This window comes from Kryptolebias marmoratus, linkage group LG10 (genome assembly GCF_001649575.2).
Source record: "Kryptolebias marmoratus isolate JLee-2015 linkage group LG10, ASM164957v2, whole genome shotgun sequence".
In the NCBI taxonomy this organism is placed as follows: Eukaryota; Metazoa; Chordata; class Actinopteri; order Cyprinodontiformes; family Rivulidae; genus Kryptolebias; species Kryptolebias marmoratus.
Genome location: NC_051439.1, coordinates 2,712,362 through 2,729,643, shown reverse-complemented (window position 1 = coordinate 2,729,643; position 17,282 = coordinate 2,712,362). Strand labels below are relative to the sequence as shown.

At 35.2% G+C, this 17,282-nt stretch overlaps 1 protein-coding gene across 2 annotated transcripts; it reads left to right on the top strand.

Annotated features, from left to right (window-relative positions):
• The first annotated feature begins 1,705 nt into the window (after positions 1-1,705).
• On the top strand, positions 1,706-10,391 carry cldn11a (claudin 11a). 2 transcript variants are annotated; one of them, XM_017438431.3, is made up of 4 exons: positions 1,706-1,816; positions 1,974-2,155; positions 2,861-3,025; positions 7,213-10,391. In XM_017438431.3, the coding sequence occupies exons 2-4, from the start codon at positions 2,002-2,004 to the stop codon at positions 7,482-7,484; spliced, it is 591 nt and encodes a 196-aa protein (XP_017293920.1). In that variant the 5' UTR covers positions 1,706-1,816; positions 1,974-2,001; the 3' UTR covers positions 7,485-10,391. The 2 variants fall into 2 exon arrangements, with proteins under 2 accessions (XP_017293920.1, XP_017293916.1); XM_017438427.3 differs by having other exon boundaries at positions 1,714-2,155.
• Positions 10,392-17,282: the final 6,891 nt, after the last annotated feature.

Below are 17,282 nucleotides of genomic sequence, written 5' to 3'. Positions count from 1 at the left end.
TATATCAGGATTATTGTGTTAAAGGACAAACCAAACCTAAAAAGACCAAAGGCTGTCTGCACAAATAATTTGAATCAAGCTGAATGAATGAATAAATGAATAGATAATTGAATGAAGATGGAGGTGTCTCTCAGACTAACTGCTGTCATGCTACAGTGTCATTTTCTGACTCATGAAAGCCATTTTTTGACTCCATTCAGTAGTGATGGGAGGAATGACACAATTTGTCCTACAGTGACTGATTAGCAGTTGTGAACAACTGCTGTGCTTTATTGCCCCCTGCTGGGAATTAGCTTAAACAGCTTAAAAATGCTCCCTAAGTTGCACACTTGCTAATAAGTTATTGAAACATCAATAAGACACCTCCCCCCCAACTAAATATGTAATCAGTTAAAGTCACAAGGAAACAAACAACCAGTAGATCTTTTTGAAGGCTCACTGTTTTATCCATTTTGTTTGAAAATAAATAAATAAATAAATAAAGTATACAACTAAACAAACATAAATCTAAATGTAACTTGTCTTTTTTGTTTGTTTGTTTGTTTTTTGACACATACAAATAATAATGCATGTCAGACACAGACCATGATTTAAAGCCTAGAGTTCTTTAAAGGAATACATATTGCCTGTCACTTTATATGACAGAGCTTTAAACTAAGATCATCTTAAAATGAGAAGAGATGGAATTAGAGAGAGTTTTGATTGAAAGTTGTAAATAACATGCAATTCCATGCAATATTGCCACATGTGTTAATAATGACTCATAGCTACCACACCAAATTTTAGCTCAATATCTTTAATCCCACAGAATTATAACCTATTGTGGGTTAGCTAATCTCAATTAGATGTTGTGGCCATATTAAATAGAATTGACACCAAAATTTATTCAATTGCAGATGTACATTTAGTGATTAATTTCTGCAAGTTTCATGAAAACACAATATATATTCTGCTAACACTACAGACACACAAATAAACACGCACACACACAGGTATGCACGTGCAAATAAATAGGCAGGCAAACACATAAGCACACTTTCACAATGGTTGGCGGGTGACAATCAAAGCAACCTCACACAGGAGGTTTTGATTTTGTGGTATAAAGAAATTTTCGTTTGACTAAATTTAGTTTTAAATTTATTAAAAATCATCAAACGTAGTTTTGGTATTAACCCTACCCTGCTATTTCCACATAGTATTGCTTATTATTTCTGCTCCATTGCTTTTTAAGAAAATGCTGTTTTTTTATGTAAGTAAGCAAATGTATAAATGTATTTGATGTCATGTCCTTATTTAATCAACTTGAATGTTTTCTCATGTTCAAATAGAAAATAACTAAACAAAAATATAAATATTCTTATACAAAAAAAACTTTATGTGAAGCTTTTTTACATAACAATAACTTTCACTCAAGTAAAATATAATACAAACAATATACAAACAACTCCATTCTTTTAGAGCTTGGGTAAAACAGCACAAATGTTTACAATGCAAATTAGGAGAACATGGTTATTTTGTCTGGAGAACTAACTCTTGAAGATTCACAATAAGACCAGTAGATGGAGGTAGAACTATTGGTAAGTATTCCATGAACAGTCAATCTTCATCCTCAGATGAAAAACAGAGGTTTCCAGGCGCACAAAAAAAAGTGTTATTTTGCAGCATGGCTTATGATTGGCTGAAGGTTTAGAACTTTTTTTTTCCCACCACAGAACGTTGCTCTATAAAGCTTATGATGTTGTAGAAGCTTCATTCTTCATTCTCGTTTAATTGGAACTATTACTGGAATTCCTTGTTTCATATATATCAGCTCTGTGTAAGATTTTTTATTTTATTTTAAATTTTGACTGATTTTGGGATCCTTTGTAGCTGTAGCTTTTAGACTTTCTTAAGGTTTTTGAACTTAAGACAGGTGAACTTTACGCAGAGATGGCAAATTCTTGTCTTCAACTGAGTGGATTTCTCCTCAGCAGCCTTGGATGGATTGGCATTGTGATTGCCATGTCCACAAATGACTGGGTGACGATGTGCAAATATGGTCTGAACACCTGCAAAAAGATGGACGAGCTGGTTTCCAAGGGACCCTGGACAGAGTGTGTCATCTCTACAGCGCTCTACCACTGCACCTCCCTGACTCAGATCCTTGAACTACCAGGTTAGACATATTTTCACCATTATTATTGATAATGTTTGTGCCCTTGTGTATGTACATTTATTTGTTTAGTAGCAAAATATCTCATGAACCACTGGATGAACCACTGGACAGATTAGAGTAAAACTCTCAAAAAGTAATGATTGGTTGTATATCTAAAACTGAATAACTTCTGGAATCAACTCTTATGTGATAGCCACTGTAGCCATGTGAACTTATCAAACACAAAATGGCTATAACTCAGCCAATTTTACTAATATTGAGCTAAAACCTGATGTGGTAGGAGCTGAGAGTCATTTTCAACACAAACTCTTGAGCACTAGTTGAAGGTGCCATATCAGGTTTTAAAACTTTGCCATCAACTATTGGAGTTGACTGGCTCTGGCTCTGTTAGCAATATATCCCATTAACCACTGAACGGATTTCAATGAAACTTTCAGTAAGGAATCATTGGGTGTACTTCTTTCACTGATTAACCTTTGGCGTTACCCAGCTCAGGATGGTCACTAGGCATAAGCAGTATTAACCCACATAAAATTAGCTATAAATCTGTCTGTTTAAAATATATTATACTCAACTTATACTCTTTCTTACTTCAAACTTTAACAATAACTGATATAATATATCTACATATATCATGAAACACTGGATAGAATTTGGAGAAACTCCCAGAAAGAATTTAATTTTGTCCTTTGTTTGCCTCTCCAGCCTTCATCCAAACAACCCGTGCCCTGATGATCATAGGATCCATCCTGGGTCTCCCTGCTGTAGGGATGCTTCTTATGTCCATGCCCTGCATCAGCCTGGGTAATGAAGCCCAGAGCTCCAAAAACAAATGTGCTATCCTGGGAGGATTACTGATGCTTGTAGTTGGTAAGAGACAAATATATTATTGACGAAAGGCAAAGGCGGAAGATATTGTTTTTGGCCATGTATGTTTGTGCGTTCATCTTTCTGTCACCAAAATATCTCATGAACCATTGGATGAATTTTAATGAAACTTAGAGAAATTAATCATTGTATGTACATCTACAACTGATTAAACTTTTGGAGTCAACACAATTCAAGATGGTTGACACAGCTAATCTACATCAGCCAACACAAAAATGCTTATAACCAAGGCTTGAAATGCCATTTCATTATTGGGAGAGTCAATAAAAAGGGGGATTTATTAGGAGCAATATTTTTTGGGGTGTCACAGATTCAGTAAAATGTACTGTTGCAAAATTACCAGATGGAACCCTTATTACTACTATAGTCTACTACCAATTACTATTTTATAATTGGTAAATAACATAGGAGCTGAATTGTCATGGCTAAATGTATTTAATAACCATCTTAAAGAAATATTAATCATACCAGTGAAACTTATAGGTACAGTATCCCTTATATAAATAATTTAAATGTGTTTGCTCTGCAGGGCGATATGGGTGTAGTTTTCCTCATTCTAAAGATTTTTGAGAACCATGTTGAAGATAGTTTGAACTTAGTTTGTATTCATACTTTTCTGTGATCATTGAATAATTGTCACTGGTCTATAGTATCTGTACAAGAATATAAAGCCTGAAATCTATTCATTCATCCATCCATTGTCTACCATTTACTTGTGGTTGCGTTGCGGAGTCAACAAGTTGAGGAGAAAAACCCAGACATCCATTTCCCCAGTAACACACTCTCCAGCTCCTCCTGGGGGATCCCTAGGTGTTCCCAGACCAGAGAGGATACATAAATCCCTGCAGTGTGTTCTGTTATATTTAGAGCTCTAAATAAATACAAGAAGTCAGCTTCAACTATAAAAAATGTTAGTAAAAATACTGTAGACTGTTTAGTTTTTATAAATTTAAAAAAATGTATTTTACTCGGACGTCATCATGTTGTTTAGGTTGACGTCACCTCATACCTTTGGTGCTAGCCCCATCCAACCAATATTGACACATTATCTGTCTAATACTGTATAATGACTTATTATTGTATAATAATGCACTTGTCTAATCTGTACAAGTATACATTTGATCCCAATGTTTACCTCTTACACTACTGACAGAAAGTGGAGCCCTTTGCTGCTCTCTCAGAGTTAGCATTAGCAGCTGCTGCACAAACAGCTGCCCCTTTGCTGACTCTTCTCTTCATCTATCTGATCATTCACATTTTCAAGGGCATTTGGAGTGATTTCCACAGTCTTCTCTCTGTCACTGCGCTCGGGCTCAAATTGAAAAGGCGCAATGGAAGATATTGTAACTTATTGTTTGGATGGGGCTAGCACCAAAGATGCAAGGTGACACTAATGTAAACAACATGGTAATGTCCATGGAAATTTTCTCAATTAGTTTTTTCAAAATTTNAAAAAAGCAACACAAAAAAAACTAAACAGTCATGTTTTTATAGTTGAAGCAAATGTCTTTCAAACGAAGTCTATTGTTCCTGCTAGTCACTACTTACTGGAAGCTTCTTGCTATCTCTACTGCTGCAGTTCCCAGGCAGCCTCCTGGACAACTCTGTTGCCTTAAGCAGGTGTTATAGCAATCTGATGAACCAAACCACTGGTAGGATAATTGGGAGGGACATATTTTTTGAAAGGCATCAATGCATCGTTTTGCCTATATAAATGGTAGAAATGCTTTTATAAATACTGTTTTGCTTAGAGGTGTAGTTTTCTTAAATGATTTGTTTTGGGTGAGGCAACCTCCACTTTTCCAAAATTGGGGATCCCAATTTTAGCCTATGGTTATGACAGTCATAGTTACAGATATTGAGCTAAAATCGGTGTGGTAGTGGCTGACAACAACACATACTTTGAGTGTGACATATTGCAATATTGCATTAGATTGCACATAATGTTATTTTCATGGTTTGACCAAAACGGCTACAAAATAAGATGATCTTAGACTAAAACTCTGGCATTTAAGGCAGAGGTTGATATGCATTCCTTCAATGAATGCTAAGTCTTTAATTTTACTCACTTTTTGAAATGATTTTTGAAAGAGTAGGATACATTGTGTGGTTCTAGACTTTGAAAAGACCCTCATCTCTACCAAATTTCCTCATTCAGACCTCTTTTAACCCTCCTGAAGCCCTTACAAGAGAGAGAGATGAAGAGAGGTAGAGAAGTCCTTGGGAGAGTTAACCTCAAATTAAATTCTTTTAAGCAGAGGATGCTGGTTATGACGAGCTTCCTACTGAGGGGAAGAGGGGTCGAGGGTGGGGGCCTTCATGTGTTAAAACAGCTCAAACTGTTCAGATGTTTCTGTTACATTTGAACCCATTACATTCCTCCTATCCACCTACTCTCATCCACACCCTGTTTTTGTCTCGAACCACATGGAAATTCCCTTAGGTGCCCTGTTTGCTGTGATTAAAAATATTTGACTTGCTGTAGCATTTTCCACCACCTGCTTTCCTAAATAATAAAACAAAACAAAAAAAAAACTTTCCTTGTTCACTGCGCATTTATCAGCATAAACTATCAGCAAATCTCCAAATTACACACATTACAAATAAAAGGCCTAGGATTTCTTGAAAAAGTGTACCCTGAGATATTGCTATCACAATATTTGTTGTGAATAACTCTTAGCTACTACCATAGCAAATTTTACCTCAATATCTGTAAATATTTTTGGGTTGGCAAATGTTGATAAGCTCTGGTGGCCATCTTTAATGTGATTGACTCCAAAAGTTAATCAGTTATGAATGTACATCCAATGATTATTTTCTGAGAGTTTCATTAAAATCCGTCCATTGGTTTATAAGAAGTTTTGCTAACAGACAAACAGGGTTGACTCTGACACTTTACGCTAAGGTTTTAAGGAAAGATTTAGCACAATGAGTAGCACTTAAAGTATGTGTTGTGATTCACTCTTGGCTGCAAAACACATGAGACTTTAGCACAATGCCATTAAAACTGACTGAATTATAGCCATTTTTGTGTCTCTTAAGACCAGTTGGCTGTGGTGACCATCTTAAATTGGTTTGACTCCAAAATTTGATCAGCTGTAGATATACATATAATGACTATTTTCTAAAAGTTTCATTAAAATTAATCTTCATAGGATATTTTGCAAACAAACAGGGCTAACTTGAAACAGTTACATTTGTTAGCGGTAGGTGTGTGTTGAGGATCACACTTTGCTACTACCACAACAATTTTCATGTCATTATCTGTAAACTCATCTGTAAAATTGTGTTTTTAAAGATCAGTCAGATGTGATGGTCATCTTAAATCATGCTGAGTCAAAAAAGCAGTTGTAGATGTATGTCTAATAACTTTCGGCAAGTTTCTTTTAATTCCTCACTGAATCTACAACTACTGCCACAAATACACAAATTTGGAGGTATTTTCACTTGTGTATTTTTTTTATTGTCTGCTGTTGTTTAGCAGATTCACAGAAAATGCTTATGTGATGACTTTATAGAGATGCCTTTAACCATTTAGTCAAGACTATCAGGAAAACTGAAATGTAGCAGACAAAGTCACTGTAAATAATAAGAACTCTTCCTATGTCCTGAGTTGGACATCAAGTCTTTTAGAACGAGCATTTGCTGATGACTCTGTTAGCAAAATATTTCATAAACCACTGAACAAATTTTAATGAAACTCTCAGAAAGTAATCATTGGGTGTACATCTACAAGTGAATAACTTTTTCATTCAGATCTATTCAAGATGGTTGCCACAGCTAATCAATTTTAGCAACCATATAAATGGCTATAATTCTGCCAATTTTACAGATATTGAGCTAAAACGTGTTCTGTTTGTTGCTGAGAGTGATCTTTAGCACATATTCTTAAAGCTAACACATCTTACAAGATTTTGCATTAGGTCATTTGTAATATATTTTGCAGATTTGACTTAAATGGCTATATTGTTTTCACTTTTCAGCATCAGGTAATCTTAGCCTCCCTCATTTTAGCTTCAAGTAAGGCAATATGCATTCCTTCAAGGAATGCTAGACCTTTAATTACTGTATGTATTTGTCTTTCAGCATAGTGTGGCATAAGATTTTTCTTGTGTTTACTATAATAAGCAGACCCATTTTACTAAACTTTTTCCTGTTTCTCTCCTCAGCTTTGTGTGCAATGGTATCCACCGTCTGGTTCCCCATTGGCGCCAACCAGGAGCGCGGCCTCATGGCATTCGGCTTCTCCCTTTACACTGGATGGGTCGGCACAGTTTTTTGCCTGCTTGGTGGGCTGATGCTCATCTGCTCTTCAAATTCCTCGTCCTCTTCCTCTCGCTCTTACCAGGACAACAACCACTTTTACTACTCCAAACAAGGAGGTAGCAACCTGCCCGCTGCTGCCTCATCCACCAATCATGCCAAAAGTGCCCACGTCTGAGATTGGAGACACAATCTTAATATGTAGAGGGACTTCAGTTTGTATATAGACTAATGCACTAAATCGAACAAACAAATATATTCATGTTCAATTTATATGTCAGGTCTGTTCGGGAGGAGAAAGTGACATATTCACTCACTCATTCATACTGGAAAATGTGAAGGAACATGTCCAAAACCTTGAATGAGCATACAAATCATTAAAATATAAATATACTTTAAAAAGACTGTTTTAGCTGAGTTTTGTTTTTGTGCTTCAGTTCAAATCTTCCAACCTCATCATGGTGGTTGAAGGGTGGACTCTGTTACACATATGTATTACACATATGTATAGTACAATATTATAACTTCCTGGACAGCAGAGTGAGATTCTGTATCATATCAGGGTAAATTTCCTTACAAATCTTTATATTACTATGTACCAAACAAAAAAGATGAAAGCTTTTGAGTGTCTTTGATCATTTTTTAAACCAATATAATTTCACGATATATTGATTATGTATTGATGTGAAAAACTTAGTTCAGATCTTTTGAAAGATTGTGGAAAGGATTTAAACAGTTAATATATTACTTGTGTATATAAATACTTTTAACAGTCTCATTTTGGAGAAATAAAGTTCCAATTAAATTCAATTAAGTTTATTTACATAGTGCCAATTACAACAGAACTGATTTCAGGGCACTTTACCCAAACAAAACAAACCAAAACAAGCAAACAAACAAAAGAACAACAAGAAGTCTACATTATAAATCTAATTCAGTTTAAAGAAGATCCAGAGTCAAGTCAAGTTACAGTCAATTTATTCTAATTAAAATTCAACACATTAACATAGAGCGCATTATGAAACACCAGTTAGTAAAAGTTATCTATTATCTATCTGAGGAAACTAGCAGATTGTGTCTAATCTTCTCTTCGTCCCAATTCCACATCTTGAACAAGTTCTTGGCAACAGTAGAAAGGAACAACTCCCTTTTAACAGAAAGTAACCTTCAGTGGAACCAGGCTCAGGATGGGCAGTTATCTGCCTCCACTGGCTGGGGTTAGAGAGGACACAAACAAACACAGACAACTGGTCCAGGCATACATAGTTTACATGGGAAAAAATGAACACAAGTTAATGACAGCAATAATTACAAATACAAAGTGAAAAGAAGAGAGAATAAAGACAGCATCAAAGTGAGGAAAAGTGGTCAGATTGTCCCCCAGCAGTCTAAGCCTATATAGCAGCATAACTAAGGTATAGCTCAGGAAACCCAAGCCAAGCCTCACTGTAGGATTTATCAAAAATCCTATAGTTAGGATAGTTAAGCCTAGTTTTAACCTTCTCATGGCCTTCGAGTTAAATGGACCCAAAGTTACAATGGCTTCTTTTTCTCGCTTCAGTTACGAGGGCTTCAGGAGGGCTAAAAGCAGACACAGTGTCAGCCTCACAAACAGAAACTGTAGGTTGGTTTCATATGAAAGGTTTATAAAGTATAAAGTAGTATACATAAAAACCTAAATACTTGAGATAGTTGTTTTAAGACAGCAGCCATTCACTTTGATCTTGGCCTAACTGTTAGCTTGTCAGTTCAGTCAGAATTAAACTTTTTTTTTTGTTTCAGTGCAAGTACAATAAAAACTTCTGGGTTAAACACAACCCAATTTGTAATCCAGTGAAATTTGGACCGAGACAATCGTGGGTATTTTTAACTCAGCAGGGTTCGGTTATCAGTTTGTCCTGACAAACTGGATTAAGTTTTTGTCCCAGAATTTGGTTTGAAATGACTCATTTGTTGAATTAGATCTACTAATAAGTTGAATTGAAAAGAACAACCCAAAATTTGCACTATTAGATAATTACAACTTGTGTATGTGCTCGCTAGCTGGCCCTAACTGCTGTTAGTATCAGTTAGGCAGCAGCAAATAATGTAACTTTAGGAAACCAAACTCACTGTCTTGTACAAACTAAAGTTATTAACAAAGCCAAATAAGTTAAACATCTTCTTACAAAGTTGTTTTTACTATAGTTGTTTTAGTTGTCTTACCTTTACTTCTTACATCTTAAAGCAGAGGTCCACTTTGGTCAGACTGAGAAGAATGATTCAAAATTTGATCAAACCAATTCAACCTGCAACTTGACAACTTTAACTCTAAAACTGAGTTATCAAATAACCCAATGGTTTTTAGTGTGTAATAAAGCCTGATACATAAATACTTAGTTCATTTTGAGTAAGTACCAATTAAGTACGAGGTTGTATTATGTGTTGCTACTCTTTATTTCTCCAAAGTAGGGTTGTTCAATGAGCTATAGTATATACAACAGGTAACATATTATTTGCTCATAATCTTTTCACAAAAGATCTGAACTATCTTTTTAAGCTTCACAATAAAAATGTATATGCACATTTTTTTGACAGTAGTTTGAATCTTCTTAATCATGTGGCACTGCTTTCATAAAGCTCTCACAGAATGATGGCAGCATTGATATCATGTGAAAGTTTTGTCCTCCATTAGAATTTCAGTATTTACACTGTAAAAATATTTTTGAAAGATAATGTTCAACTCTGTTGTCTGACAGTAATAATGCAGTTTCATTTATTTTGTGTTTTACTAACATTTATTTTAGGTTTACATAAATTAATTCAACATTAAAAACAGCTATCTGTCATACTTTTACAAACAGATTAGCTCTGACATTTTCTATATCTAAAAGTATGTTTCATTAGTGTGCAGTGAAAAACAGCTCTGCCTTTTTTTAAAAAAAGATGGATGTCAGTCTCAAACTGAGTAAACTGGATTTTTTCAACTCAGATGTGACCAGAAACAGTGTCACATATGGCTATTTAATATTTCACAGATTTATGATTTATGATTGTATAATATTTAACAAAAATGCAAATTAAACCTTTGTTTCACATACAACAATAGGAATGAGACATTTGTATTCATATGTTCTTTACTTTCTTGTCTGGCAAGATGGACATAAACAAGAAGTGTTGGATTTGTTTGCGATCAATTGTTTTTATTTTAAGTTGTTTTACATCCACAAGAACATTTAGAGTACAGCATAATTACAATAGGTGGAATAAGACATCAAAATAGAAAGGTTTATGTAACCCCCCCCGTTCCACCCAATCCACAACCCCATGGCGACCCCTACCCCGTTCCCCAAGATCTCAAAATGAAGAAATAATAGCAAATATGGAAGTGGACAATTGAGAAGATGGAATCATCATTTACGGTTACAAATTAAGAAGCTTGCATAGAGTTGTGTTGCACTCTTTCTCTAACCAAAGAATAAGCAGTGCTCCGAGCTCTGATCATTTTTTGGCTGGCCACGTGCATCCTGGCCACTGATCTCTCCATCATAACAATGTCGACGAAGGAGTTGGCCCATTGTTGCCAAGGTAATAAGTGTGGTGGTTGCCATCGCAGTGCCAACATCTTCTTAGCTGCAGTGAGGCCTGCCCACAGTATGCGATTTTGTTAAGAGAAAAGTTCTAAAGTGGAATTATCATTGAGCAAAAATAAAGAAGGTGATAATCGAATATTACTTTGAAGCATATCATTCAACATGTTGGAGATTAGTCTCCAGAAAGCAGCCACACTGGTACAATCCCAATACATGTGCATGAAAGATCCTGAAGTTTTAAGTGTACATAGGTCACAGATAGGAGACGTGCTAATTTTCATAGCATAACGTTTCCTGGATGTTAAGTACATCCTATGGATAAATTTAAAGTGTATAAGCTGGTGATCAGGGTTTTAAGATGTGTTGTGGAGGTTTTCCCTTACGATACCTCAGCAGATTTCTACGTATACCATAAAGGACAGGTCTCTTCCCCATATATTTTCAATAGGGAGCCTTGCTCGAGGATCTGAAATAAATTTATATAATTTAGAAACAATGCCACGTGTCTGACCCTGTGAGGCAAGAAGTTCTTGTAGGGGATGAGTTGGGAAAGGGACACCCCATGGTATGCCGTATGCTTTCATGGCTGATCTGAGTTGTAAATAAAAGAAGAATGTAGAACCTGGTAGATTGTATCTAGTTTGTAGGTCACTAAAAGAGCGCAGGCCATCATTGTTCATAAGGTCTCTGAGAACAATGACACCCCTATCCCTCCACCTAGGGAAGATAATTGGCTTGTTCCCAATAAGGATGAAAAAGTTATTAAATATAGGAGAGTGTTTATGCCATTTTAGGTTGGTGTTTGTGTGATTTAACACTGAATTACAGGTTCCAAGAAGAAAAGAAATTAAGGGTCCTAATTGTGATTTAGCCTCTTTAGGAGGTATATTAGAATACACCAAATCTTGCAGCCTGTATGGTTTGGATAGATTTTCTTCAGTTGGTTTCCAAGAAACAGATGCCTCAGGGTTAAACCATACAAGTAAAGGTCGGCGCACGAAGGACCAAAAATACATCTTGAAATTCGGTAGGCCTAAGCCCTCACGTGTGAAGTGTTGGATTTGTGAGACAAACTGTATTCACTGCCCTGGTATAAGGCAACATAGACTGACTGTTTTATGGTAACTGGGTGTGTAATAGTGTCTCCATTAAAGGGAAACAATTGGAAAATACAATATATTATAGCATAATTTGCATCTGTGACCTTGAGTGAGATAAGCCCAAAGGAGCCCTTAAGCTCAAAAAAGCCACAGTCTCCACTGTAAACCTCACACACAATATGCAGCTGGGCGATAATCATGCCCAGTGTGTGTACTCCTTTGCCCAAGTCAAGGTCACTGAGTCATAGCACAGATATGCTCTGAAAACATCATGTGCTATCTCTTTGTCCTCATCTTATCGTCACGCACACAAACATCGAGTTTGTGAGGAGGATTTTTCAGGCAAATAACTGTATGATAGCTATTTTTTTTAATTTTTTGTAGAAGTTGTTGTTTCTGACTTAACAAAACTGGCCAATTAGATGTTTGGACAGGGGGTCCAGTTTTTCCCCTTTGAATATTCCAATTCTCTATGATATTTACTCCTTTAAAATTGTATTTTATAATTAGTTGTTATCAAGTATCTGCTTTTTATTAGCTTTGTCTATCTTCATTGTCTTTCCATTCTTTGCAGAAAAAATATTTTATTAGCTTTTGTCTCAGAAGAATCATCATTTGACATTTAAATGTGAAAAAAAGCAAAAACTAAAGCTGTGTGAACATATTTGCCCACTTACAGATTAAAGTGGCCAAATATGCTCACACAGCACTGTATGTATTTTCAAAATGCTGGGCTAGTTCTTTAAGGGTAAAATGTTCCAATTTTTTAAAGCTTACCTGTTTCTTAACTAATTAGGAGATTAAAAAAAAGAGAAGAAAATAGCATAAACTATCAGATTAAGTCTTTGGAAGCCTATTTCCATCACTTTGATAAAACAATTAAATAAATTCTGTAGTTCATAATTACAAAATATTGTTGAGAAATTATGACTTAGTATCTCATAATGATGAGATGCTATCATCATTATGGCTTTATCATATAAATTTGACATAGTATCTCATAATTATGGCTTAGTATCTCATAATTAGGACTTGTTATTTCTTAACTATGACTTAGTACCTAATAATTGTGAGTTAATATCTTATAATTAAGACTTGCATCTCAAAATTATTAGTTATTGTCTCATAACTATGAGTTAGTATCTTATAATTACATCTCAGCATGTCAAAATTGTGACTTAGTATATCTTAATTATTACTAAGAGCCTCTATAAAATTGCATAAATGAGCTTACATAAAAAAAAAACATTTAAAACAATTGATAATTTCAGTTTGTTTTTTGTTGTTGTTAAAAACATGACAATATTTGAAGGGAGTTTAATCAGTAATTTTTACCCACCAAAGCACATCCAAATTTACAATCTGGCAATGTAACATTTCTGTATGCTTCTCACATTCTGTAAGAAATGAACAAGCCTTTGTTTGGTATTTGCAATAAATAACTTCATTGTTACATGGAAGCAATATTAATAATATAGCAATAAATAAAATAACAGTGCACCCAGGAGCAAAATAACCACATACATGGAAGAAACCATCATAAATCAACAGAAAAAACACAATATTATACAACTCTGTGCCAACATTTACAGAAGAGAAAATAAATATCTAGTTGTTGCAAGAAACCCCAATTTGAACATTTCCGAAACACATGGACCGGACATTTGGCCGCAGCAAACACAGAGCAAGGGAGGAAAAACTTCTCCACAACAAAGTAACAAAAAGGAATAGCTGAATTCAAAACCAACAGTGGCAAAAGTTTGGGTTATATTTGTAGGTTACTCTTTATAGAATTGTAATAAAATAGTTTCTGCATTTCTTTTGGTAGTACTGCTAAACCTTCTAAAGAGCTTAAAACATCTACAGCAACTATTCCTAAATCTCTTTATAGGAAAAGTCTATAAATGAGTTTTTTATTTTTCTAGAGAGACTTCTTTGTTAAAAAAATATTTTTAGCACTACATGCCAGGCCTCCTTGTGATTAAACAATAGCTCATGCGGTGAAGACTGAAGACTCCACCCAGTTCAGCTGAGCACAGCCAGTCGAGAGGAGAGCCCGTGGATGGGAAACAGCTGTAGAAAAATACTTTTCTTTAGTCTCCTTTAGTGCCATACCTTTCACTGGAGCATCTCGGTGCAGGACAAATGTGTTGAATAAAGTCATCGGAGTCTAGATGAATACTTTTAGTAATACTACAAATAAGATTTGAAAACAAAGAAACAATATTTGTATTTTTCACATAAGTTTCTACAGTAAAAGAAAATTTGTCCAGTAGTAGTAGATTATTACCAAACCAGCTCAAGAAAGTTAGCTCTGTCAGAGCTTAAGTGCTCACTTTAAAGAATCTACAGTTTTCTGTATGTGAAAAGTAAAAAAGAAAGACATTGTGGACTTTGGCTTGAGGAGAGGTTAGGGTTGAGAGGACAGGAAGTAGGCAGTTTGTAGGTGTTTGAGAAAGAATAGTCTCTCATATTAGGTTTGCTACATGGTTTTGTCAGTCAGTGTCCTGGTTTCCCTGTCTACATGAAGTAAACCAAAATAACTTTTGATTTCCCATTAAAATAACAAAAATAACATTTGAGCTGAGAGAGCTTTTTAATTTATTAAGATGACCAAAATAAGCTGGGTTTGACTGTAAACATAAAGTAAAAGAGAGGACCGCAAATTGCCTGCCCCCTTTCATCCCAGAGTTTTAAACTAAGATCATCTTATGATGATCATAGAAATGTCAGAATTAAAGTCATTCTGGTCAAACCTTTGAAATTATGTTACACATGATCTCATGTGTTATTATGAAATGTGTTAGCATTTGGAGTTTGTGTTGTGAATGATTCTCAGCCACTACTACACTTAAGCACTTAAGCTTTAGCTCAATATCTGTAGAATTGGCTGTGTTATAGCCATTTTTATGTTTTCTAAGATCAGCTGGCTGTGGGGACCGTTTTGGATTGCATTGACTCTAAAAGTTAATCAGTTGTAGATGTACATCGGCTGGTTACTCTCTGAGAGTTTCATTAAAATCTGTCCAGTCTTTCATGAGATATTTTGCTAACTCTTCAAACAATTTACAGACACACATACACACACAGGCAAAAAACATTGTTGCCCCTTCACTTTTGGTGGCAGGCAATAAAACATAAAAATCTGCAGTGTGCAATAAATAAATTGGTGAATTCTCTAAAACCTGCTACATCATTTCAGAGAAGAGAAGCCGGGGCCCAAGGGTATAAAAAAAAACTAATCCTGCATTTGGTTTGGTTGAATTTCTCCTTTTGTCATGTTGAGATCCATCACTACATGCAAGTACAACATCAACATTCTGCTCCTTGTGTATGAAAGCATGCTTGGACATTCACCAGAAGGTCATATTGACGAACAGGCTATTGCACATCAAAACATAGAACATAGAGTGAACAGAAAATAGAGTGAACTGACTGTACAGTCCAGCACCAGAGACACAGAATCTCCTGAATTTTCCCATTTCTTTTGGCTGTGCTGTGAATGCAAAAGGTTTAGGGGATTTTTGGTTGAGAAAAGAGGTGCTATGAGCATATAAAATAATTTAGCTGAACTGTACAAAGTAAAATAAACTATAGAATTAAGTCTGTGTACATATAGTATTTAAATGTTTTAAAACACAGGATAGAACTCCTATGAATGGTAATTCTGCAGAATCTCAGATTATGCACACTTGCAACTGTGCAGTTCTGAGTTTAAAAATGTAAACTTTCTTATAGGGTCATTTTTCATTTATAATTTATGGTTGCTTTTCTACAGAGAAACCTTGTGGTCATGGCAGAAAAAAACATTTGAGATTGTAGTAATCGGTTCCCTGAGTTTATTAAACCTTGCACACAGATTCAAAATTTGTCCTCTCAATTTAGGTAAGATGTGCAGGTGGACTTGCTAACAGACTTCATTCTGTTTGAGACAAAGCAATATATCATCTTTTGGATTCAGTAACATTAAAAAGTTGGATGAGTTCATATTTCTAAGCTCACTAACTTCTAAACTTGTAAAACTTCAAACATCTCCAGAAAAGAATGCTAATTTTAATCAAAGCAAGTCATATTCTGAACTGGACAGATATTTAGAGATTGTCAATATAGAAATGTGAGGCTAGCAATTGTACAAAATTATACAAATGTTTCTAATTGAACTGTGGGAATGACACTGAAATATATGATTTAAAAACATCTGAATTGCAAATCTGAGCATGCAGTTTATTAAATTGAGGAAACATTGTAAATCTGTGCATACAGTTTAGTAAACTGAGGAAACCGACTAGAAATCTATGCATAAGGCCTACTAAACTAAGGGAACAAATCACAAATATGTACATATACAGTGGTTTCCTAAACTGAAAGAACAGATTTTTATGATCCTTAATTTTATTTTTACTGATAAGCCCTTGAGGACTCCATACTTTTCAGATACAAAGGTCAACTTTTGGGATGCTAGGCTGTTCTGTAATAAATATCACATAAATATGAAAGATCATACTCCAAATTAAAGTATTTGACTATATCACACAGAAGGATCTGTTACTTTTAAAGTAAGGATGATTGTGGAAGGAGGAGAGGTAGGGTGGGGGGCTCAGCGTGGCATTTTAGATTTAGTGCATTAGACAGATAAGGCTTCCCTGGAAGGGACTAATGCAGCAACAGGGGGCACAAGGAAAAGGTACAAGAGCAACAATCAGGGCAGACAGCAGCACCAGAAGCAATTGGAAAATAATTCCCCCCAACCTCAAAATAATAACATAATATTTGCTATTTGGTATATGCAAAAATCTTGTATGGTAATATAACTTCATATGTTGCACAATGTACTTTCTCCAAATAGTAAATATCTTGCCTTACATTCATATCTGGAATTAAAACCACATCTACAATACCTTACACAGTCAACACACTGAGTGATTAAAACCCCTACAGGGTGCTGCAACAACAGAAGAAAATAAGGAACTTTGGCACTAACTACATGCATAAATCCAAAGAAAAATAGGTTAAAAAAGTGGTGACAAATCAGGTGAGCAATGGCTGAAAGTTGTATCTAGTTGTATCATTCCAAAGTTAGACTGCAAGCCAATCTCTGGTATTACTCACAGTAACTCATTGACAGTATAGTTTGATTGATACCTAGAGGAGAGTAAAGTAATAAAAAGTAAAAGTCTGAAGAAAGAGTTGAGCTAGAAAAGACAACAACCAGCAGAAACTTGCAGAAAGAAAACAGGAGCAGAAGAAATAAGAGACAGCAAAAAGAAGTGAGTTGACATCAGAACAAAAGACATTGCCCATAAC

Coding starts and splice junctions, on each gene's coding strand:
- cldn11a (XM_017438427.3), top strand. CDS start 1,930: ATGGCAAATTCTTGTCTTCAACTGAGTGGATTTCTCCTCAGCAGCCTT. Junction 2,156..2,860: donor TCAGATCCTTGAACTACCAG/GTTAGACATATT, acceptor TTGCCTCTCCAG/CCTTCATCCAAACAACCCGT. Junction 3,026..7,212: donor ATTACTGATGCTTGTAGTTG/GTAAGAGACAAA, acceptor TTCTCTCCTCAG/CTTTGTGTGCAATGGTATCC.